At 40.0% G+C, this 23,491-nt stretch overlaps 2 protein-coding genes across 6 annotated transcripts; one reads left to right on the top strand and one right to left on the bottom strand.

Annotated features, from left to right (window-relative positions):
* Positions 1-5: 5 nt before the first annotated feature.
* LOC109639791 (nucleolin-like) lies at positions 6-11,833 on the bottom strand. 4 transcript variants are annotated; one of them, XM_069510740.1, is made up of 26 exons: positions 11,684-11,833; positions 11,013-11,076; positions 10,814-10,897; positions 10,581-10,730; positions 10,169-10,237; positions 9,913-10,053; positions 9,043-9,123; positions 8,833-8,956; positions 8,574-8,722; positions 8,258-8,387; positions 7,610-7,770; positions 7,353-7,482; positions 7,135-7,268; positions 6,685-6,811; positions 6,409-6,587; positions 5,844-5,970; positions 5,550-5,746; positions 5,118-5,244; positions 4,833-5,020; positions 3,388-3,514; positions 3,139-3,290; positions 2,574-2,700; positions 2,320-2,480; positions 1,471-1,597; positions 1,222-1,373; positions 6-332 (listed from the first exon to the last, which is right to left on the bottom strand). In XM_069510740.1, the coding sequence occupies exons 1-26, from the start codon at positions 11,696-11,698 to the stop codon at positions 271-273; spliced, it is 3,285 nt and encodes a 1,094-aa protein (XP_069366841.1). In that variant the 5' UTR covers positions 11,699-11,833; the 3' UTR covers positions 6-270. The 4 variants fall into 4 exon arrangements, with proteins under 4 accessions (XP_069366841.1, XP_069366842.1, XP_069366843.1 ...); XM_069510741.1 differs by lacking the exons at positions 1,471-1,597; positions 2,320-2,480; XM_069510742.1 differs by lacking the exons at positions 2,320-2,480; positions 2,574-2,700.
* Positions 10,606-23,341, top strand: gk5 (glycerol kinase 5). 2 transcript variants are annotated; one of them, XM_069510745.1, is made up of 17 exons: positions 10,606-10,738; positions 12,212-12,552; positions 12,659-12,752; positions 13,252-13,327; positions 13,501-13,594; positions 13,732-13,863; positions 14,610-14,685; positions 14,971-15,032; positions 15,124-15,197; positions 15,421-15,481; positions 15,975-16,101; positions 16,190-16,294; positions 17,733-17,827; positions 18,712-18,815; positions 18,901-18,960; positions 19,262-19,395; positions 21,782-23,341. In XM_069510745.1, the coding sequence occupies exons 2-17, from the start codon at positions 12,427-12,429 to the stop codon at positions 21,952-21,954; spliced, it is 1,593 nt and encodes a 530-aa protein (XP_069366846.1). In that variant the 5' UTR covers positions 10,606-10,738; positions 12,212-12,426; the 3' UTR covers positions 21,955-23,341. The 2 variants fall into 2 exon arrangements, with proteins under 2 accessions (XP_069366846.1, XP_019958388.2); XM_020102829.2 differs by lacking the exon at positions 10,606-10,738 and having other exon boundaries at positions 11,813-12,552.
* The last annotated feature ends 150 nt before the right edge of the window (positions 23,342-23,491 follow it).

The raw sequence follows: 23,491 nt of genomic DNA, 5'->3' as shown, positions 1-23,491 counted from the left end.
ACGGATCACATTTAAAAAATCTTTATCTTCACATAGAATGATTACAAGCTGATCCAATCTTCAACATTTCACATAACAAACCTGCATTATGTTAAAACAAGTCAGGCATCTTTCTTATGTCTTCATATTAGCTATGAATGAATAGAAAATATGACAATAAAAATAACACGATGCCACATGTTCTACAGTCAGGACAAACAATATTGTACACATGTTCACATCCTCACACACTGTCTGTACAGCCACCCAAAGTCAAAGTCTTGTATAAAGTTAGCCTTTATTTTTCACTTTCTCGACAGTGTCCTGTGGCGCCCCGGCTCCACGTCCTCTTCCTGCAAAAAAATAAATAGAAAAAAAAATGACTTTGGCACAAAACTCATCTAAATTCAAGTCAACCAGCAGAGACAATAACCGTGTTTAAACACTAACGATAAAGTCTGAGGCTGTATCTGAAATCACCCACTCATTCACGAACCCCTACTTCACAATAGTGAATTCTACATAGAGGAGTATATAGTTAGTTCATCCGCAAAAGAAAAAACATTTCGGACATCGGCCAATGGAAAATGAAAAAAGAATGATACATTTTAAGTGTTTATTTTACACTTAGTATCAATATTAACACACATTTAACATATTTAAATGTTGAAATGAACTTGTTTGATGCTCTGCTCTCATTTACATTTGTATGACAGGTCGGGCTGTTTCTGTTGCACTCCCTCCACTGCAAGCACAATGCATGATGGTATATATTGCTCGGTTAGTGACCATTGGTTGTACGCTACTTTTTAAGATATATTGTGGGAAACAATGACTCCACTGTGTAGGGTATAACAAATGTCACTTAACATTGGGAGAGCTCTGCAAAATGGCGAACCCACCAAATAATGGACTACATAGTGATTAGTGAGAGATTTCTGACACTGCAATGGTATGTCGGATATTTTAGCTTATTTTCTAGACAGTGGGAGGAAGAGGAGACGTGTTTTCCATCTTTATATACAGTTTGTATATTGTCGTGATATGTGTTGAATTTGCTGTCATGCTACTTACACTACTATTACATGATTTTGTGTGTCGGAGGATTTAACACACATTTTATCATATTTCTTGTTGATTGTCTTTTAAATTTTAATTTAAAAGTTGATTGACTTTCCTGAAAAATGTCAATGTAACAATAAGGAACCTAATTTACTGCCATCTCCTTGATAAACCAGTTACCTCCTCTGCTGGCCCCCCGACCTTTGGCGCCTTTCTTTTCCTGTTGTTTAGCGTAAGCCACAGTCACTTTGCTGCCATCGATCTCACAGTCCTGCATGGCTTCTTTGAAAGCTTTGCATTTTTCTTCACTCTCAAACTCCACAAAACCAAACCTGAGAAAAATGAAGCAGACGTTGTAAAGGAGACTTGAAGAGCAGGTGACATCTTTATACTTTTGCCACAGTGAATGACCAACTTGATGCCCCCCACCTCTTTGAAGCTCCAGTCTCTTTATCCACAGCGACTCTTGCAGTGAGGGCTCCTTCAAAGGCACTTTGCAGAGTCTCTGCAGTCGTCTTCTCAGAAAGGCTCTTTATTATCAGTGTTTTTGAATCCACTAAACAGAGAACAAAACACAACTGTGGTATCACCATTTTTGTAACAGCTTTATCTCCTATATCTAGCACTTTGTCAGTCATGCATCCATTCATAAACTAACAGCAGCCGTCAGGAAGCACAACTGTCCAAGGACACTTCTGCATGCGGACTGGATGAGCTGCGATTACAAAATACACATATCATCACTTAATTAAATTGAATTTCATGAAAAATGTAAACGTAACAATATAGATTTGTGCAGCTATTAACTTATAAAATTATTATTAGACTTGGCTTAGGAACCGGAGGGTGGCCGGTTCAAGTCCAGCATGGACGGAAGTTGGAGAGATGCCAGTTCACCTCCTGGGCACTGCCGAGGTGCCCTTGAACAAGGCACCGAACCCCCCAATTGCTCCCCGGGCGCCTTCATGGCTGCCCACTGTTCCGTGTGGTCACTGTTTGGATTGTGTTTTGTGTGTTCCGTGTGTGCTGTGTTCACACAGATGGGTTAAATACAGAGGTCAAAATTCCCAATGTTTGCATGTTGCATGCTGTGTGTGCGACAATAAAGAGGAATCTTAATCTTAATCTAGTCCGATTTGACATGGTGGATCCAACAGTCTGTTGGTGTGAGGGGTTAGTCAAAATGTATTTATTAAAGCTGCATAGATTTATACAGCTATAAACCTGCACTGTAATTAAATATATAATTTACTGCCATCTCCTTGATAAACCAGTTACCTCCTCTGCTGCCTCGACCCTGACCACCTCCTTTGGTGCCTTTCTTTTCCTGTTGTTTAGCGTAGGCCACAGTCACTTTGCTGCCATCGATCTCACAGTCCTGCATGGCTTCTTTGACGGCTTTGCATTTTTCTTCACTCTCGAACTCCACAAAACCAAACCTGATAAAAATGAAGCAGACGTTGTAAAGGAGACTTGAAGAGCAGGTGACATCTTTACACTTTTGCAGGAATTATCAACTTGATGCCCCCCACCTCTTTGAAGCTCCAGTCTCTTTATCCACAGCGACTCTTGCAGTGAGGGCTCCTTCAACGGCACTTTGCAGAGTCTCTGCAGTTGTGTTCTCAGAAAGCTTCTTTATAATCAGTGTTTTTGAATCCACTAAACAGAGAACAAAACACAATTTTGGTATCACCATTTTCCTAACAGCTTTATCTCCTATATCTAGCACTTTGTCAGTCATGCATCCATTCATAAACTAACAGCAGCCGCCAGGAAGCACAACTGTCCAAGGACACTTCTGCATGCGGACTGGATGAGCTGCGATTACAAAATACACATATCATCACTTAATTAAATTGAATTTCATTAAAATGTAAATGTAACAATATAGATTTGTGCAGCTATTAACCTACACTGTAATTTAATTAATAATTTAGTCATCTAGTCTGACATGACATGGTGGATCCAACAGATTGTCTGTTGGTGTGAGGGGTTAGCTAAAATGTATTTATTAAAGCTGCATAGATTTATACAACTATAAACCTGCACTGTAATTAAATCTATCATTTACTGCCATCTCCTTGATAAACCAGTTACCTCCTTTGCTGGCCCCCCGACCTTTGGCGCCTTTCTTTTCCTGTTGTTTAGCGTTAGCCACAGTCACTTTGTTGCCATCGATCTCACAGTCCTGCATGGCTTCTTTGAAAGCTTTGCATTTTTCTTCACTCTCAAACTCCACAAAACCAAACCTGAGAAAAATGAAGCAGACGTTGTAAAGGAGACTTGAAGAGCAGGTGACATCTTTACACTTTTGCCACAGTTAATGATCAACTTGATGCCCCCCACCTCTTTGAAGCTCCGGTCTCTTTATCCACAGCGACTCTTGCAGTGAGGGCTCCTTTGACGGCACTTTGCAGAGTCTCTGCAGTCGTCTTCCCAGAAAGCTTCTTTATAATCAGTGTTTTTGAATCCACTAAACAGAGAACAAAACACAACTGTTGTATCACCATTATCATAACTCACAGCCCTGCTCAGACCTGGTATTAACATGCATCTTGAGTGATCCAATCACAAGTGGTCAGCACAAACTACAGGACCGAACGCACCCAAATGCATCTGGAGATCTGATCACTTAGACCAAACTGGGAGCTGGTCTCGAACACATGTTTATTTTCACTGTGTGAACGAACACCCACCCACACCCACACCCCCACACACCCACACACACACACACACACACACACACACACACACACACACACACACTCAGCTGACGTACTCTGACCCACTCAAGTTTCACAAGGAATCAAACATATTTTTACACTTCTGTCTCAATCCATTGATTTGAGGCTACTGTCACAATATAAAAACTGATCACAATGATTTATGCTTTTCTTAAATTACTCAAATCTGACCTCACATCAGCACAAGATTCATTCAATCCCTCCTGACTCCTTTCTAGCTAGCTTGCTCATGCAGACACACACGACTCATCTGTAAACTCTGACTGGCTAAAAACAACATCATTTGATCTTTGTGAACACAAATGATATACATGTTTATTTGTATAGAGAGGAGGGAAGTGACATCCAATAACACGGGGTCACAGGAGACACATTCAGGACTCAATTTAATGCCAGGTTCACTTGTGATCAGCTCTATCAGGACAGATGTTAATACCAGGTCTGAAGAGAACCAAAACTTTAGAAACACTTGATTGTTGCCATTATTAATTATCAATTTCACCTGATCGAGGAGCTTTATCTCCTATATCTAGCACTTTGTAAGTCATGCATCCATTTTTAAACTAACAGCACAGCCGTCAGGAGGCAAAACTGTCCAAAGACACTTCTGCAAGCAGAGGGGACGAGCTGGGGATCAAACCACTGACTATCTAAATAATGGACAACCCACTCTACCTCCCCAGTCACAGCCATTGAATGTGCCTCATAAAACTTTTTTTGCCTGCTCAGGGAACTAGGAGTCTTTTTGTATAACCCTGGCATATTTTCATAAATGTTTTTAATATGGACTCTCCTACTGTACTAAAAGAAGAGAAAATAATATATAATTTCAAAAATACCCACAAAGAATATTTTTGAATCCAGTAAAAGTGAGGAGCTTTCTCAACTAAGTCTAGTCCGACATGACATGGTGGATCCAGCAGATTATGTGTTGTGTGAAGGGTTAGCTAAATTTAATTTATTAAAGCTGCATAGATGTATGCAGCTGTAAACCTACACTGTAGTTAAATGTATCATTTACTGCCATCTCCTTGATAAACCAGTTACCTCCTCTGCTGCTGCTTCCATCTCTGCTGGCCCCCCGACCTGCAGGCTGACCACCTTCTTTGGTGCCTTTCTTTTCCTGTTGTTTAGCGTAGGCCACAGTCACTTTGCTGCCATCGATCTCACAGTCCTGCATGGCTTCTTTGACGGCTTTGCATTTTTCTTCACTCTCAAACTCCACAAAACCAAACCTGAGAAAAATGAAGCAGACGTTGTAAAGGAGACTTGAAGAGCAGGTGACATCTTTACACTTTTGCCACAGTGAATTATCAACTTGATGCCCCCCACCTCTTTGAAGCTCCAGTCTCTTTATCCACAGCGACTCTTGCAGTGAGGGCTCCTTTGACGGCACTTTTCAGAGTCTCTGCAGTCGTCTTCTCAGAAAGCTTCTTTATTATCAGTGTTTTTGAATCCACTAAACAGAGAACAAAACACAACTGTTGTATCACCATTTTCGTAACAGCTTTATCTCCTATATCTAGCACTTTGTCAGTCATGCATCCATTCATAAACTAACAGCAGCCGTCAGGAAGCACAACTGTCCAAGGACACTTCTGCATGTGGACTGGATGAGCTGCGATTACAAAATACACATATCATCACTTAATTAAATTGAATTTCATGAAAAATGTAAATGTAACAATATAGATTTATACAGCTATAAACCTGCACTGTAATTAAATCTATCATTTACTGCCATCTCCTTGATAAACCAGTTACCTCCTCTGTTGCCACTTCGATCGCTGCCTCGACCCCGAGCTGCAGGCTGGCCGCCTCCTTTGGCGCCTTGCTCTCCCTTTTGACCCTTTTGTTTAGCGTAAGCCACAGTCACTTTGCTGCCATCGATCTCACAGTCCTGCATGGCTTCTTTGACGGCTTTGCATTTTTTTTCACTCTCAAACTCCACAAAACCAAACCTGAGAAAAATGAAGCAGACGTTGTAAAGGAGACTTGAAGAGCAGGTGACATCTTTACACTTTTGCCACAGTGAATTATCAACTTGATGCCCCCCACCTCTTTGAAGCTCCGGTCTCTTTATCCACAGCGACTCTTGCAGTGAGGGCTCCTTTGACGGCACTTTGCAGAGTCTCTGCAGTCGTCTTCTCAGAAAGCTTCTTTATTATCAGTGTTTTTGAATCCACTAAACAGAGAACAAAACACAATTTTGGTATCACCATTTTTGTAACAGCTTTATCTCCTATATCTAGCACTTTGTCAGTCATGCATCCATTCATAAACTAACAGCAGCCGTCAGGAAGCACAACTGTCCAAGGACACTTCTGCATGCCGTCTGGATGAGCTGTGATTACAAAATACACATATCATCACTTAATTAAATTGAATTTCATTAAAATGTAAATATAACAATATAGATTTGTGCAGCTATTAACCTACACTGTAATTTAATTAATAATTTAGTCATCTAGTCCGACATGACATGGTGGATCCAACAGATTGTCTGTTGGTGCGAGGGGTTAGCTGAAATGTATTTATTAAAGCTGCATAGATTTGTGCAGCTATAAACCTGCACTGTAATTAAATCTATCATTTACTGCCATCTCCTTGATAAACCAGTTACCTCCTCTGCTGGCCCCCCGAACTGCAGGCTGGCCGTCTCCTTTGATGCCTTGCTCTCCCTTTTCACCCTTCAGTTTAGCGTAGGCCACAGTCACTTTGCTGCCATCGATCTCACAGTCCTGCATGGCTTCCTTGAAAGCTTTGCATTTTTCTTCACTCTCGAACTCCACAAAACCAAACCTGAGAAAAATGAAGCAGATGTTGTAAAGGAGACTTGAAGAGCAGGTGACATCTTTACACTTTTGCCACAGTGAATGATCAACTTGATGCCCCCCACCTCTTTGAAGCTCCGGTCTCTTTATCCACAGCGACTCTTGCAGTGAGGGCTCCTTCAAAGGCACTTTGCAGAGTCTCTGCAGTTGTGTTCTCAGAAAGGCTCTTTATTATCAGTGTTTTTGAATCCACTAAACAGAGAACAAAACACAACTGTTGTATCACCAGTATCATAACTCATATAAACTCAATGGCCCACAAATGATGTTTATTTGTACATAGAGTAGGGAATCACAAGGGGTCACAGGGGACACATTCAGGGCTCATTTTAATGCCATTTTTAAAGTGCGCTGTTCACTTATGATGAGATTTCTCAGGACAGATGTTAATACCAGGTCTGAAGAGAACCAAAATGACTTTAGAAACACTTGATTGTTGCCATTATTTATGATCAAATGAACCTGTTGGCCGCTTATGAGACGAGTGGTAACATACATGGATTTATGACACATACCTTTTGCGTTCTCTGCGTTGGCTCTCATTTCAAAGAATTGCACTTTCATTGTCCTCTTGCCGATCTTTACATTATGGGTTGATTTTAAGGCCTTTTCAGCTTCTGCCACGGTTGCAAACTCAACAAATGCATACCTGCAGAGAATTACAGACATTTCTTGAGAATACTCAAACACTTTCTTTTTTGAAATAAAGGACAAAGTGGGCCAGTGTACTTACCCTTTTGATTTGCCTTGGCTTTGAGGCAATTTGATGCTAACAGCATTCTGAAATAATTTCTTAAAGTTTTTTTCTCTCAGGTTGTGAGACACGTTGCTAACAAATAACGTGTTGTTTGGAGGAGCAGCAGCTGTGAGAAATGAGGAAAAACATTTTGTGAAAAATGCTAAAAAGTCCAGATTTAATTAACTGATGTTAATTAGCTTTAGTGTTATGTTAACGATTCACAGTGCATTTGTTAACTGTCTAGAATATACCTTTTGTGTTGCTGATGGTGTCAGAAGCTTTGCTGACTTTAGTCACGTTTGTTTCTCCGACAAAGTCCACAATTAAAACTCGGCCTTTGATCTTGGCTCCTTGTTTTTTCTTCTGTATCCTCTTCGCAATGGCTGGATTTTTAAACTCCACAAAGGCAATCCTGTTGACATGTAAACAATTTTCATTTAGTAACATTACCACAACAGAGTATTTGAGACCACTACCAAACCTCTTCCAATCTGTGTGATTCTTACTTAAGAGTACTCTTGTACAGTCCTCCTGATACCTATGATACTGTGGTGCTGATGAGCCGAAAGATAATGTATTTTATTATTTGTGAAAATTAAACTTAAGTATAACATATTAACACTGTTGACTGGCTGATCCTCTGATATTGAAACTCTAAAATGACCTGTGGCTTAAAACGATGACCTTATTCTCATGATATCACAACTTTATTCTGGTTAATTTAGGACTTTTTTCCTGAGCAGCCCTAATATTGTATCATGAATTATAAATATGAATAAGCATTGTTCTTGTTTCCTTATAAAGAGTAAGTTTATAAATAAAGTCCTTGCATTACTGAATATATAACTATGGGAATTATGCAAATTTGACACAGTTGTAGAAGTTTTTAAAACTCTCACCCTTGGGTTGGTCTTTCAGCTCCACCAGGAAACCTGATGTTGATGGCCCTTGGGAAGATTTTCTGAATGTCTGTTTTCTTTGCAGTTAATGGCAGGTTCTTCACGAACAAACATCGGGCATTTCTGGCAGCTGCAGACAGAGCAGTCCTCTTACATTAAATGTCTATGTTTTGTATTCCCAGATCACATCATAAATCATTATGTTGCCTGTGGTTGTGGGTTGAACAGAGGCATGACCATTGCATCTTTATCTAGTGACAAGTAGCACATGATTTAAATTAATCTAAAACTGTAATGAAACTATTCAAGGCGTTACCTTTTTTGTCCTCTGGTGTTTTCACCTTGTCCGCACTTTTGACCTTTGCCTTGGCGATCTTCACTGGCTTATCAAGGATCATCTCTCCATTTAATGTCAAGGCTTTGGTCAGGTCCATCTCTGAGGCCAAATCTACATGTGCATGTTTTCTACAGCAGAGGTGAGTTGATTAAGAATCTGTTAAACTCATCTGCAATAGGTTTAATGCTCAAAAAAGGAAACATGAGAGTAAAAATTCAGTTAAAATACAAATACTCACTTGGACCGGTCTAATCTGATGTCTTGAAACAGAAGACTCTGTGTCATTAAATAACTTGCTAATGAATCTTTAACCTCTTCAAATGTTTTGGAGTTGTTCAGGTTGCCAGCATAAATACAAAAACCTACAACAACAAAGAGAGTGAAAATGTGATGACAGAACCTTCTTAGAAACACAGGGACTTAATGAATTTAACATTTGAGTTCATACCATCATTGATGAGCTTTGTTTTCTTTGATGGAGAATTCGCAGCATTAGCTTGTGCCTTCCTTTTCCGTTTCCTTGTTTTTACTGTAACACATAGACAGCAAGTTATTTGGTTACAAGATTGCTCACTAAACTCAAGAGGATGTCGGTAAAATTGGGTCCGGACTTTCTCCAGAGTTTGCTTTTCACTCATGACCAACGCAGCAGGTGATTGTCCGCTCATACAGTGTTTGTTTACAGCACATTAACAAAAACTGTCTTGAGATCTTCATCTGTGTCTTCTACTTGTGCAGCATCAATTTTACATCCTAAGATTTCAAATTTTTTGGTTTGATTTAGTTTTGCATCCATCATGTGTTAGAAACATCCTCAACACGCCCGCTCTATCGGTGTGAATCGTCCATTCCGCATTTTCCTGCTGAATTCTCAAATGGGCTGTCGGGAGCGACTGACTCACAAATAACCCCCACAAAAAAATCTCAGGAAAATGTACCTAGTTCAATGCATGTCTGAAAACAGCTCTGGAGAAAGAGTGGAGCTGAGTAATTTATTGTGTGCTGCTCAACGATAAAACAGAGATTTGTTTGATTTTTTTTGGTTATGTTCGGCTCCTGCAGCTGAGAAAGGTTTATCATTCCCTCAGATGGGGATCTATATCTTTCATTAAGATACTCATCAGAGTAGAGACAAGCGGAGTGGGTTAGCCGTTCAGCATGGTAATGAACCAATACGAAGTGAACAGGCTTCGTAGGATTGAAAACCCAGAATTAACCCTGAAGCTACCCTGATAATCCATATCCTGCTGCGCAGTAAAGGCTTCAAGTCTCAACTGTATCCTTAAATCACTGACTACAACATGTTAACTGTCCTTACCTGGTTTCTCTTCAACAACCATCTGTTCATATCCATTGGTTTCCTGTTGAATCGAGCTGCTCTGTCCTTCTTCAGGCTTCACTGTCCCAGTTTCAGTTACTGTGGTTGTACTTCCATTCTCTTCGGTGTCCATTTGAGATTCTAAAGAGGAAAATTCATTACTGGCAAAGCTGAGAACTGCACTCAGGCAAATTGTTTATAGCTTTCAGACATTCACTTATCTTCAGATGAGGTGTATGTGTTGTAATTCCAATACCTTGTTTGTCTTCAATTTTCTGCATCTCTTGCTCCATCTTTGTCTCAGAATCCTCATTGGGAGTGTTCTCTGTGTAATATAAGAACAATGTCAACATGTTGGAATGTTTTGTACATGTTGTGAATGCAGTCCCCCTTCTCCGGAAAAACCAGCAAACCCCTTGTAGAACTTGCTCAAGCTTCAACGCGTTTCATACTTTTAGGTTTTTGGGTGGACTATGACTTAAAATTTAATGATGAGCATTAATTTTTGGTGTCAACACCTACATGAAAACAGAGGCTAACAACACACTCTAACTCTGGGAAAAAATAAGTCATTACTTCTCAGTTGTGTTGTCATTCAGACTAAAGGGTTGTGTTATTAGTTGTTACAAATCTTGTGACATAAATACACAATGCCCAGTCCTTTTTACCATTTCCCATCATCTCTTGGTCAGTCAGCTGATCACTTGGATTGCTTCTCTTTTCTGAATCATTGCCCTCTTCTTCATTCGTCTTCTCCCAGGATACAGCCACAGTGGGTTTGCTTCCTTTTACTTCAATAACACAGTCCATCTGAGAATCTGGACACGTACGTACATTTATTTAATACTAACATTCTTCAGAAATTCAGTCAAACACTAAATAAGTGATGTGTTTACAGCACCTTGTTCATCCTGGCTCTTTTCCCCCTGTTTCGTCTCTGTGTTCTCTGTTTGTTCGCTTGAACAGACAGTCTCAGTCTGTTCTTCTGAAAAATAATACAACTTCAATCTTTAATAAAAATATCTACTGAAGTTTTTAGTGTTAAGTCCAATCAATCATGTTCATTGTACATGTTCATTTATTTCACAGAATTGACTTACCAGTGATGGGCCCTTCTGCTCCAACTGTGACAGCTTTTCTTTGTCTTGTTTTCCGTCTTGGAGTCTGAAAGATACAAATACATGAATTACATAATGACAGTGTGACAAGGGCTTAAGGTTCAAATCCACTGCATTCAACAATTAGGTTTTAATATGTATAATTTATAAAATCACATAAATAGATGGAAATATGGCATTCATTGACATGTCATAGAAACCAAGGTCATGTCTCCAAATGACGAGTGTTCTCTCACAAACCCCAATGACTTAATCCGGAGTAATATGTCACAAAAACCGTGGAAATTCCTATGATTCCAGAGGCTTCACCAAAGTTTTAGAGAAATCAGACTCTTAGTTATCAAGATGTGTCGATTCAACCAAGTTAACAGATTTTAACCAGCCGAACTTCATAGTTAAACCTAATAACGTCATTATGAGTTTTGACCCGCTTTAAACAAGCTAGTTAACAAAGTTGTACAGTTGTATTAGAACCAGTTTGTGTTTACAGGCAGAAATCTGGTTTCCGGTACGACTCTCACTAGCTAACTGTTAGCTAGTCAGTCTGCAGCTAATAGCACCAAACAACAGTTAGCCTCGAGCTAGTTACTTAATGCACGGTGACGCCTGGTTAATATGAATGATAATAACTGTGCTGTAAACGCGTTTCTTACGTCTGTCTTTGCCATGATGTGCGTCACGATAGCACAAAGTTAAAGTCGTAGCCGGTGTCCACACGTGTGTTCAGCTACAAACACCCACATGTGACGGGTTTAACACGACGCACTGCGCATGCGTGGTATAGTACGGGTGCCGACAAGGACGGAAGCTGTCGTTGACGTTTAGGCGATTCAACGACAAGGAAAACAGCAACAACAGAAAATAATGTCGAAACAACGACCTGTGTTTCAGTGTTGTATGTACATACGGTGTATGTAGTGTTGTTATTGTACAACTCATGGGTTTTAAATGGCGGTTTATTTAGTGGAAGCTACTTTTGCGCTCAAGTTTCAGTTACTGATAGCTAGCCAATGAGCTAGCCTGACCTGAACCGAGCCCCGACTGCAGGTGGCCGACTCCGGCTTCAGCTATGCGGCTGGAGTTCAGCGTGCAGAGGCTTAGTTTTGACTAAAGCTGGCTCTCAGTTTGATTCTCAACGTGCTGAACCACGCTGTGTTCTTCACACCGCGTCTGCTCCACAGGAAACGAACTTCAGCGACGCATTGATCCGGACTCGGGAGGTCGGACAGCTACATGGACTGGGACTGGAGGTGGAAGCACTGGTACGAAGGTCAAGTTACAGCTTCAACGCGACACATCAGCCGATTAAGATAAAGGTTTTTATCGGGCTGACACGAGCCACACGAGCGGGCGATGGAAGCCGTGCGGCTGATTTGAGGACAGGACGTTTTCCACGATGGGGAGTCAGAGGAACGGTTTCAAGAAGGAAGGTTTCATTTTGTCAGTGGACGTCGGTACAACATCCATCAGGTGTCACGTCTATGACAAGGAGGCAAATATCCGAGGATCATGCACCACCCAGGTCTTCTTCTTTTCATCTCCCTGGCTTCGCTTTCTCTCACAACACCCACATACAACACAGTGTTATTAATTCATTGATTCTTATTCTGTCCTAATGCTCCCTCCAGGTGGTTCCCTTGTTTCCAGAGGTTGGACATGTGGAGATGGACCCAGATGTTTTATGGAAAAACTTCATTTATGTGGTCAAGGGAGCTGTGCAAGGTAGAGTTGCATCTATACACAATTATACCAAGGGTTAGACTAGATGTGAATCTGCCTCATACAAGCGTGAATGTAAATTGTATGTGTGTAACTTTTTCCAATCTGGTATCTTCAGAAGTTGTTCAAATATACATAGACATAGACATGCATGTGTTTCTTGCTTATGTCCACTTATACAACTTCTGAAGATACCATGACAGGTCTAATCAGTCAGAAGACTGGTAACCATACCCTGAGGTTGGAATTTTTAAACCTGACCTTTCTACATTTTAGTGCTGGTATGCACACCAGACTCATTTAGTCCTGTCAGAAAGGTATTTATTTTAGTCCATTGTATTCTGTGCTGTTGTTTTATAGAATTACATTATACCAAAACGTGAAAGTTTTTTTGCCAATATACATAAAAACACCCCTGTTTTAATGGGGGGAAAAGAATACAATAGTGAATATGTGCAAGTTCCAGTTTCAAAACTTTTAGTGTGTGTGTCCGCTGCTATAGATGCAGGAGTGCAGATGCGCCAGATAGAAGCCCTTGGGATTTCATCTCAACGAGGCACCTTCACAACATGGGACAGGTAAAATGAATTAAAATAATCAAATCACTGATTTGTATTAGTCTATTATTAGTGGTAGTAACTTTTGCACAAACTTGAAAATAATCACTGCTAAACAAACTGCCTCTGTGTAGTTCTTTTCCATCCCGGTTTCATTTCAGTTTCATTTTACTTCATCTCTTTTCATCTGACAGAAATACTGGAGTTCCATATCATAACTTCATCAGCTGGCAGGACCAGAGGGCAGTGGACCTGGTGAATTCCTGGAATAGATCCTGCACCATGAAAGTGAGTCTTTGATTTAAGAATCATGAATAAGAAATACAGCTAGAGAGGAGGGATGAAATGGTAGAACTTTAAAATGATTTGAAACCACCCCCATCACATATTTTTGTTGTTTTTATTGTTTTCTCCGACAACCTCAGGCAATCCATGGTGTGATGAAGGTGCTGTATTTTCTTAGCAGGCAGAAACGGTTGCTTGCAGCAAGTCTTATTGTCTTCTCCACTCAACATGTGACCTTTCGCCTCGCCTGGGTCCTGAAACATTACAAGCAGGTGAGTGAGTTCACACATGTGTGCAGGCAAATGAAATGACCCTAGAGCAGTGTTGACACACACTGCTTGTTAAGTCAGTTCTACTTGTGCGCTGGTCTGACCCACTGTTTTTTTATTTATTATTTATTTATTTATATATTATCAGAATCCAGAAGGAGTTTCCACTGAAAACCAAAATACCTTATAATGTGTCTCATCTGATACCAGAAGGCTTCCATCCAACTAATTATTTTCATTGTTGATTAACACAGCAGTATTGATTGGTGAGTTAGTTGTGTGAACTATAATGTATGTCCTATAATATGTTCTGAAGCTCAAGGAGGCTTTATAAAATGTCTTTTTCGCCAAAGTAACTGCTCATATTCTTAAGATATTCAATTTACAATGATATGAACCATAGGAGGGGTCAAATCATTACATTTGAAATGGTGGAACCAGAGAACATGTTACATTTTCGTTTAAAAATTAATGACAGAAAAAAATAATTGATGATCAAAATAATGCCGGCAAAGAGAATAAATATAAAATAGTTTCAGCTTTACTGCACCACATTGTTGTTGCAAAGTCAGTTGAATAGACTGCTAGCAGAGTTAAAAGTTAAATGGATACTAACATATATTATACGTATTGACCGATGAAAGTCTCGTATTTCATAACAATCATTCACACATACAGCATAGAACTGTAGAACCAGGCTGTGGCTTCACCTCTCTTCTCAGCCTCATCATGTTTCCCTCTTCGTCCAGGTTCGTCAAGCGGTAGCTGAAGGCAACTGCTGCTTTGGAACAATAGACACTTGGCTACTCTTCAAACTCACTAAAGGTGAGCTTGAGTTCACGTGTAAACCATCTGTTTATGAGCTTATTTTCTTTTTAAACACAGTACATTAATATATAGAATTTGTCCAATGGATTACATTTCCTTCAGTTCTAAACAGGATTGTAAGACCCAGGTTGAATGTTCTTTGTGTTTCCAATCCTATTGCGTCAGCAATGAAATTCCTCAGAAATGTTTCAGCTGACTCTCGTGAGAGAGGGTGAGCTCGAAATAGGTCCAAGAGTTTTGTTTGTTTTTAATACATCCATTTGTGTCAACTTTTCTGTTTAGGACACGTTCATGCCACCGATTATTCTAACGCCAGTTCAACAGGCGTTTTCGACTCCTATCAGGTCTGGTGTATGTCACATTCTGATTCTCTCCGTGTGTTTGGTGTGAGTTCTTTTTTTAATTTCACTGTATTGTGACTATTGATTTCTACAGATGTGTTGGAGTGGTTTTTTCTGCTCTCTTTTATCTCTGCCTCTCTCTATTTTCCCCAAAGTAGAAAACACAGGGTGAGTCAACTATCTCCTTCAACTTCCAGCTCACTGTACATTTCAAAGTTATTTAGACATTCAAATCATTTCAGCATCCCCACAATGTTTGAAACTGTAAAATACTGAATCATAGCATAGAGACACATAATTATGATTGCAAACCCATGGCCTCCAGTTGGCTTTCGCGGGGGTTGACAGAGAGTGATGCTTTGTCTCTGATCTCTCCTCCACGGTGCACCAGCCACAACTTTGGTTCCACAGACCCGTCAATCTTCGGAGTTTCCATTCCAATCATGTCAGTTGTAAGTTGTCAAAATCTTGGCATCACCCATGTTATTTGGATGATTATGATAAAAAAAACTCATTACTTGCGACCTTCTGTATTTATGCCAGCGTGTCAGTGTCTTTATGTTGTAAAAAGGATAATTATCCCAGCAACTTAGTCAATCAGCAACTGGGAGCATGAGGCTTGTATTCAGGTTCTCATTCAGTTAATGATGAGTTATAAAATGTTTATTAGATACAATTAATATAGACCTTTGTGCCAAACATTAAATTGTTTTTATAGCCCCTTCATGGTAGAAATGAAAAAGAGACATGACAGTACATATAAAACAAGGAAGGAATTAAATTATATAGTAGAGAAGTGAAACCATGGACATAAGAATTGCACTATCCCATATCATACACCATGTGCATTATAGACAAACTCAGTGTTGCTGCATTGAGACTAAACATGTTTAGGATTCACTGTGTTTGCAACAAACTGTGACTTCCTCTGTCACTCTGCTGCAGATGGCGGACCAGCAGGCGGCCATGTTTGGAGAATGTTGCTTCGATGTTGGTGATGTGAAGATCACCATGGGAACAGGCACCTTCATGAACATCAACACTGGAAGCAAACCACATACATCTGTAGCAGGTAAATCAAAACACAGTAAGATTAGAGTATTCATACTTATATATCAACATATACAGACATGTTACAAACCGGTGTTTGTTCTCTGTAGGTCTGTATCCTCTGGTGGGATGGAAGATTGGCTCAGAAGTGGTTTACCTGGCAGAGGGCAATTCAGCAGACACAGGCACTGCCATCAAATGGGCACAAAATCTGGGTGAGCTGTATACGCAATGAGCTGGGGGGGTGTTGGATAATGTGACCTGAGACGAAGGAGCTCTGAGTACTGTCCTATTCATACTATACATCACCATACGTAATCACAGCAAGGAAACTTCAATGGCTTCAACCACTGATCAGACACATAGGCCCAGATAAGCAAACCTATTTTGGAATCGGTTTTTGCATCGCGAAACGGAATGTGTGTGTGTGATTGAGATAAGCAATCAAAAAGTTTCCTCTGCAAAACATTGGTGTATAAAATATGTAGTTACATAAGTTTTATCTTGCAGTGTAACAGTTGTGAAACTGACACAGAAACGATGATTTAAATATATACAATCTCAAACAGAACTGCGATACCCCAACCAGATGTTGAAGTGTAGGACAAGCTGTAGGCTTAGGAAAAATTGCACATGACATATATTTTATTGTCTCCCAACTGCATATGTAACATGACTGGTTTGGTCCAATCATGAATGAATCACATCGGCAGTAAAAGTTAGTATAAATAGGTCAGGGTGGATACTCAGTGAGAGCATTCCAGTTAACAGTGTTGGAACACTTTGATTTGAAAAAGTACATTTAAAAAATATACAGACAGTGTGCAGGTCCTCAGGTGTTTGTGTGGTTGTCAGCCGCTCATTCTCTAATCTCAGACTATGTAGCTGTAGTTTGCTGTGTGTCTCCGTTGCCCTCTGTCTCTTCCTGTGGTTGGTGAGACAATGTGGAGTTTCAACGGTTATTCTTCCCCTCACCTTCAATTATAGGGAAGGTATAAGTAATTCTGGGACTCCAATATTTCTTCATATGTGTCGTACTTGATATAGGTCTTAAATTTATTTCATTGTGGTCTTGAAAAAGTCTTGAAATTGACAAACAATTGGATTAGAGAGGACCAAAATTAGACAATGCATACTAAGTGGGGGAAAAAAGAAATGAACAAAAGAAACCTTAACCATAACCATTTCCATAACAGCTGACACCTGCAGAAACCTTGTACAAGTGTGTCTGATTAACATGTTTTTTAGTCTGCTCAACACCAAATGACATGCAAAGTTAGCAACAAGCTGGAGAACATAGTGAAGAATATGGCAGCTAAAGACTGATATATCCCTCAGGAGTGGGTGGGAACTAAAAACAGAGCAAACAGAGGAGGTGATATTTGTCAGGGGGCCTGAAACATGACCCCAAGTGAAAGCTAATGTTTCTCTGTGTCTGCAGGATGTTTAAATAGGTAACTGCACTTCCACATGTTCAGCATAGCCACTTTCAAAGTGTATAATATGTTAGTGTTTTGGTTTCAGATTGCTCTGCAGGCCTTAGTGGCCAAAAATCGTATCACATAGCTTTTAAATATATCTATGTGTAGTAAATCGCTGAGTGAGTCAGTAAGTGACAGATTTAATGTGTGAAACCGGTGTGTGTTGTTACAGAGCTCTTCTCTGACGTCAGGGAGACCAGTGACATGGCTTACAGTGTCAGTGACTCTGATGGCGTGTGCTTCGTACCTTCCTTCAGTGGCCTGCAGGTAGATGTGTATTATTACATATCTTTTAGCTGACCCTTTATTCAAAGTGAGTTAAAATAAGTGCATTCAACCATGAGGGTACAAACCCAGAACAGCAAGAATCATGTTAGTACAATTTGCTTCAAAAAAGACAAACTACAAAGTGCATCATATAAGTGCAATATAAAAGTGCAACTAAACTTAATTATTATGATTGGACCATCATCTTCTTAACCAAAGTGTATTCGGAAGAGATGTGTTTTTAGCCTTTCGAGCAAAAAGTTGTGATTTTGTTGAGTGGCTACACACAGTGAGGGAGCAGCAAGCCGATTGACTGATGTAGAGAGGAGTGGACGGGCTGTAGTGTGAGAGAACTTAGGTAGGTTGAAGACCAGTTGAGCTGCATTCTGGATGAGCTGCAGAGGAGGAGCCAGGAGGGAGTTCCAGTATAGTCAGAACACTTAAACAGATGAAATAACAGTTTATTCACCCAAAGCAAAAACATGTGTGTATCTATTGCAGCACATATCAGTGGACATTGTTTGACAATAATGATATTTAGCCATTACAGACCTTTATGTCCTGTTTTGCCTTATTTTCCACTGTAACATGGTTTTGTGTCTCTTTTTTTTCTCTGCCCTCCTTTGTGAACTGGCCTTTGTAAGTGTGTGTCCTTATGTTAACGGCTCTTTTGAAAGATATGATTACAAATCACTTCTGCTTGTTTAACGTAGAGCTACTGTTACACAGGGTAACCAAGTAGAACAGTATAGTTACTTTGTTATCCAGAGATTGTTGAGTTTCACTTTATTGCAAAAGATATGAGGTCTAACTGTTTAACTCTTGTTTGCATACCATCTGTTTTTTCACTTGACATGTTTGTGTACATACTCTATTTATTTAAGGCTCCCCTGAATGACCCTAAAGCCTGTGCGTCACTCATGGGCCTCAAACCTACAACCACAAAAAGCCATCTGGTCCGTGCCATACTGGAGTCTGTCGCCTTCAGGTGAGTCATTTTTTAAGAGATTGTTTCTTTTTTAACTTCTCAATTATGATAATTCATGGTCTTCCTTATTTTTAATTCTTTGTAGAAACAAGCAGCTTTATGAGACGATGCTGAAAGAAACACGGATTCCTATCACAAAGATCAGGTACACTGTGCATGTCTGTCTACATCATATGTATGTGATTATAGTAATGTACATTTGATCTACTGGGGGAAAAGACACCTTAAACTCAGTCTGGCCACTGCAGCTTACAGTGCAAAATCTGATCGTGGGATGCAGATTGAATCTAGCAGACTAATAAAACAGAGTGGACTCTCGTGTAACTTGCTTCTCCAGTTTTTATTGGCAATCCATTACAGGTCTACTTCATGTTTCTCTCATACCCTTCCAGTAAAGTTAGCTGCAGTGCAACTCAATGCCTTGTCTTTGGTTCCTTTCCTCTCAGGGCGGATGGTGGTGTTTCCTCCAATGACTTTGTCATGCAGCTGACTGCAGACCTGTTCGGCAGGAAAGTTGCAAGACGGCAAGACCATGAGATGTCGTGTTTGGGGGCTGCTTTTCTTGCTGGGCTGGAAGCTGGTACGCAGAGACACATCCACACACGTTGTGCACTGCTCCACGTGGCGTCAAAATAATGTTATTATTACTGACTTTGCCTCACACGGAGCACCAAAAATGTTGGTATTAATGCTGTTATTATGTACTTTCCCTCACGCGGGGTACGATTATGTACTTTCCTTCACGTGGGGGAACCATTAAATGGTGTGCTTTTGGGCATTCAATAAATGTGGCTATCAGTGAAATAAAATATTAATATTAAAAATATTAATATTAAATAATAATTAAACTAATAAAAGATAAATCGGGGCACCAACCTTCAAAGGAAGGGAAAAGATAACCAATTTATTGAATAAGTCTCATGAAATTACTGACGACAAATTTGGAACTCTGATTAATAATTAAATAAATAACTATAACCAAAATCACCACATCAGTAGCTAGCAAAGTTGAAGGATATGGAGTTCTTGACAGTGTAGAGGTTGGCAAAATTCACACTTATGCAACATTAACTAAGACGCGTTTTGAAGAAAAACATTTATTATGAGAATAATAAAAGTATAAACACAAAAACTAACAAAAGGTGTACTTACTATATACAGATGTGTATGCGAGTATGCATGTATGTGTGTGTGTGTGTGTGTGTGTGTGTGTGTGTGTGTGTGTGTGTGTGTGTGTGTGTGTGTGTGTGTGTGTGTGTGTGTGTGTGTGTGTGTGTGTGTGTGAGTGAGTGACTGAGATTCAAAATGGCAGCTGGCCACTATGAAGACAAGGCCCCCTGGAGTGGTGAGACCGTGTGGCTGAGATCACATGTAGGTGTTAAGTTTGTGGTGATGAGTGTGTGAGGTGTTGGTGCCAGGTTAAAGAAAATAGTTAGATGCATGCAAAGAAGTGATCAGCATAACAGAACTAACATTAACTTTCAAATAACATATTACCAAATATCACAGCAACACAAGTCAAACTTATAAACATCACATGAAATAGTAATAGGATTAAACAGTCCTTTGCTTAGCCTAGCGTAATAATAAAGCCCAGTTGTGTTACCCGTCAATGAAAAAGAGGTAAAGGTCCTTTTTGGATGTGCTGTTCGAAGTGAAGTGGTCTTGTTGATTTGTGGATCCTGTTGTGCATCTGCTGGTCAGACCTTGTGTCATGGCCAGTTGTGCTGAAGTTCTTAGGCAGGCTCTTGCGTCGCTGCCTTTGGAAGGTTTTAGCAGTCTGCTCCAGGCAGGCCTGCTGGAAGTTGAGGAGCTTGTGGAGGGAGGAAGTCTCCCTGGCTGGGAGAGCAGGGCCAGACCCTACTCCTCCAGGAGAGGTCGGCAGGGGAAGAGGCCGACGAGAGAAGGGCGACAAGAGAAGAGGAAAGAGGACTAGCAGAGGGGAAACTCGGCTTATATTGGCCTGGTGACCTCATGGGTCATGGGGCACACAGTGACCAATAGTGGTTGAGAGTTGTCTCCAGGAGCAGTTTTACCACCTGTGTGTGAAGATGAAGCACCCTGGGAGACTGAGTTCTGGAAGCTGTCCTTTGTCTCCAGAACAAAGGAGACATGTGGTCAGGCTTTTGACTACACATGTAGGCCCAACTATGGTTCACAGATACCAGGTCCCAACACACAATATTGGCATTATGCTGTATCTGTCGGGTAATTCCAGAAGTGTAGCAGCGGTGACCTGAACTCATTAACTTAAGTGGTGTTCAGGGTTCTGCAGACTGAGGCCAGCAGTCAGTCTTTACTTGAGGGGCTGAGCTACTGCAGGTAACTTTGACATTTTCAGAAAGAAAGCTACAGCCAGCATTACCATAGGCCAAGCAAACAGGCAGGTTTAGAACAGGCACTCGACTAGTGCTTAAAATTAAATCCACACTTTCATCATTTGCATAGGGAGGGATAGTGTCCTCAGTGTTTTAATTTACAGTTGTGCGTCAAAACAGTTCAACCCTTCACTCTTTATTTTCACAACGGCTCTTCTCTTATCTCTAAAAATATTTCAACACTTGGTCATGAAACTGAGTTTCATTTGAAAATCTGTGATCAAAAATCCTATTTTTATTCTTGCTGACAATGGCAGAGGAAAGCAGATGAAATACTGATGTTTTGTTATGTAACCGTTTTTCTATTTAATTATTCACATTATGCAATTAAAGTGTTATATATTAGCCAGTGTTTATTCAAATCAAAGAGACAAGAAGGATTTGCTCCCGTTTTAAAAGATGACAGAAGCAGGTGTGTTTGAGGAGCATTAGTTCATAATGGACCAGTGGACAATAGTGTGAAGTGATATCCAAAATATCCATTACCTTCTACTGTAGGTCATTGACTTCCTGTTCATTTGGGGGACTTAACTAATTTGAATCCCTCACGCTGATAAAGTCTTCCTTTGTGCTCATCTGTCACTGCAGGTTACTGGAAGAGCCAGGGAGAGCTGAAGAAGCTGCATAGCACTGACAAGGTGTTCTTGCCTCAAGTGGTACCTAAGGGGAGTGCTGACAGTCGGAATCGGGAGTACATCCCCGTCCTCCAGAGCTGGGAGAGAGCTCTCTGGCGTTCCATGAATTGGTACAACAAACCTTGACAGTGGAGATCCAGGTGTTGACCACGTTCAAAATGAGTTTGAATACATGTGAAAGCAGATGGTCCATTTTTTAAACAGAACTAAAAACCATTAGCTGCATCCCTAAACTAGTCCCAGGGTCAATCTTTGTGAATTACAATCTGGTCCAGATGCCAAAAACTGACAACAGAAAATCTGAAATGTCAGACACACTGGTGTAATATCACTGCAGGATTTTGGAAAAAGTCCACATTAGTATACTTGATTGCTTCGACTGTAGCAACATTTTCAGATGAATCCTCTTGTTCTCGATCTCAGGTCACTGCAGCATCCTCGTAGTATTTCTATCCAAATGGAATCATATTTGTTATAGTATTTTTCCACATGAGGGCGCTAAAGACTGACTTTACAGCTTTGTAATTATTGAACTTGCCATAGCAACCACATGTTACTAAGGAGCTGAAGATTAAAATCATTCATCTAAGATTCACACATGATCCTCTGCAGAGGAAGAAAAGACGGCACTTAATCTTTCCGCTCATCATACCTCAAGATTCAAAAAGCTCCACCTATAGGAAAAAAAAAAATTTTAGTATTTCCCTTTTACTTAAATGTGGTATTTTCTCTGTTATTTGAAGGTGTGAGTCTTGTTAAGAAATGCTTCTTACATTTTTAGACATTGGCAGGGATTAACTTGTTTTTCAGTGTACATAGGATGGATGAAAAAATCAAAAAAAAAATCTTGTTTTGTTGAAATATAAATATAGCAAAAAAACTGCATCTCACTGACAAACCTTTCAAAATCTTCTGCTTCGTAACAATTCGAGCTGCACATCTTGATGAAACCATAGATTAATGGCTACCTTCTAAGTTGATAGGGGTAAAGAATATTAATCGAACTGATCCTAAACAGAAATACGACATGCTGAAATTTGAAAAGTGAAAAGCGTTATTGCTTGTCCATCCATGTTGTTCAGTTATTAGTGTTTTTTGTAGATTTGTTCCAGCCTTATGTATTCAGTGCCAAGTGATAGCCGTGTTAATGTCACATCATAATGTTTTGACTCAAGTCTTTTACCTGACCTGATGAACTCTGATGACAAAGCTATCTTTTAGCGTGTTATGGGTGCCTGTAAACAAAGTAAAGCTCAGTGTAGAAATGTTGTCAAATATGATTAACCTTTCTGAATGCTCTGACATGGTTTTTTGTACTTGTTATGCAAAGTGACACTATGGAATAACCACATCAGATCAAAATTACATTTCAGCTCATCACATGCCAGATTTTCTAATACTTGAACAAAAGCTGCTGGTAAATAGCCAATAATTAATATATGTAATCATATTTGTAACATTCCTGGTACTTTGTACGGTGCTAAAGGGCTAGTATTAAAAACATAAATAATCATCTGTTTCCTTGTGATGATTTAAGCGTGTTGTGCCGATAGTAGGTGTCACTGACATGATGTGTGAACAGATGCTGACTGAAGGGTTTCACCTCCACATGGACTCAGGGGAAGTGCCATAGTCTTGTTCCTGGGGAATTATCAGAAACGCA

Source organism: Paralichthys olivaceus, chromosome 16 (genome assembly GCF_024713975.1).
Source record: "Paralichthys olivaceus isolate ysfri-2021 chromosome 16, ASM2471397v2, whole genome shotgun sequence".
Taxonomy (NCBI): Eukaryota; Metazoa; Chordata; class Actinopteri; order Pleuronectiformes; family Paralichthyidae; genus Paralichthys; species Paralichthys olivaceus.
The sequence above is the reverse complement of the archived record's forward strand: the minus strand, read 5'-3'. Positions and strand labels throughout refer to the sequence as shown.

What these genes read in the sequence shown, in the direction of transcription:
- LOC109639791 (XM_069510740.1), bottom strand. An exon ending in AACAAAGCTCATCAATGATG is followed by an intron (nt 8,957 to 9,042) that starts GTATGAACTCAA and finishes TTGTTGTTGTAG; the next exon opens with GTTTTTGTATTTATGCTGGC. An exon ending in GAGACTGGAGCTTCAAAGAG is followed by an intron (nt 1,374 to 1,470) that starts GTGGGGGGCATC and finishes CATTTTTCTCAG; the next exon opens with GTTTGGTTTTGTGGAGTTTG.
- gk5 (XM_069510745.1), top strand. Translation starts at nt 12,427, where the DNA reads ATGGGGAGTCAGAGGAACGGTTTCAAGAAGGAAGGTTTCATTTTGTCA. An exon ending in ATAGATCCTGCACCATGAAA is followed by an intron (nt 13,595 to 13,731) that starts GTGAGTCTTTGA and finishes CGACAACCTCAG; the next exon opens with GCAATCCATGGTGTGATGAA. An exon ending in CTTCCTTCAGTGGCCTGCAG is followed by an intron (nt 17,828 to 18,711) that starts GTAGATGTGTAT and finishes TATTTATTTAAG; the next exon opens with GCTCCCCTGAATGACCCTAA.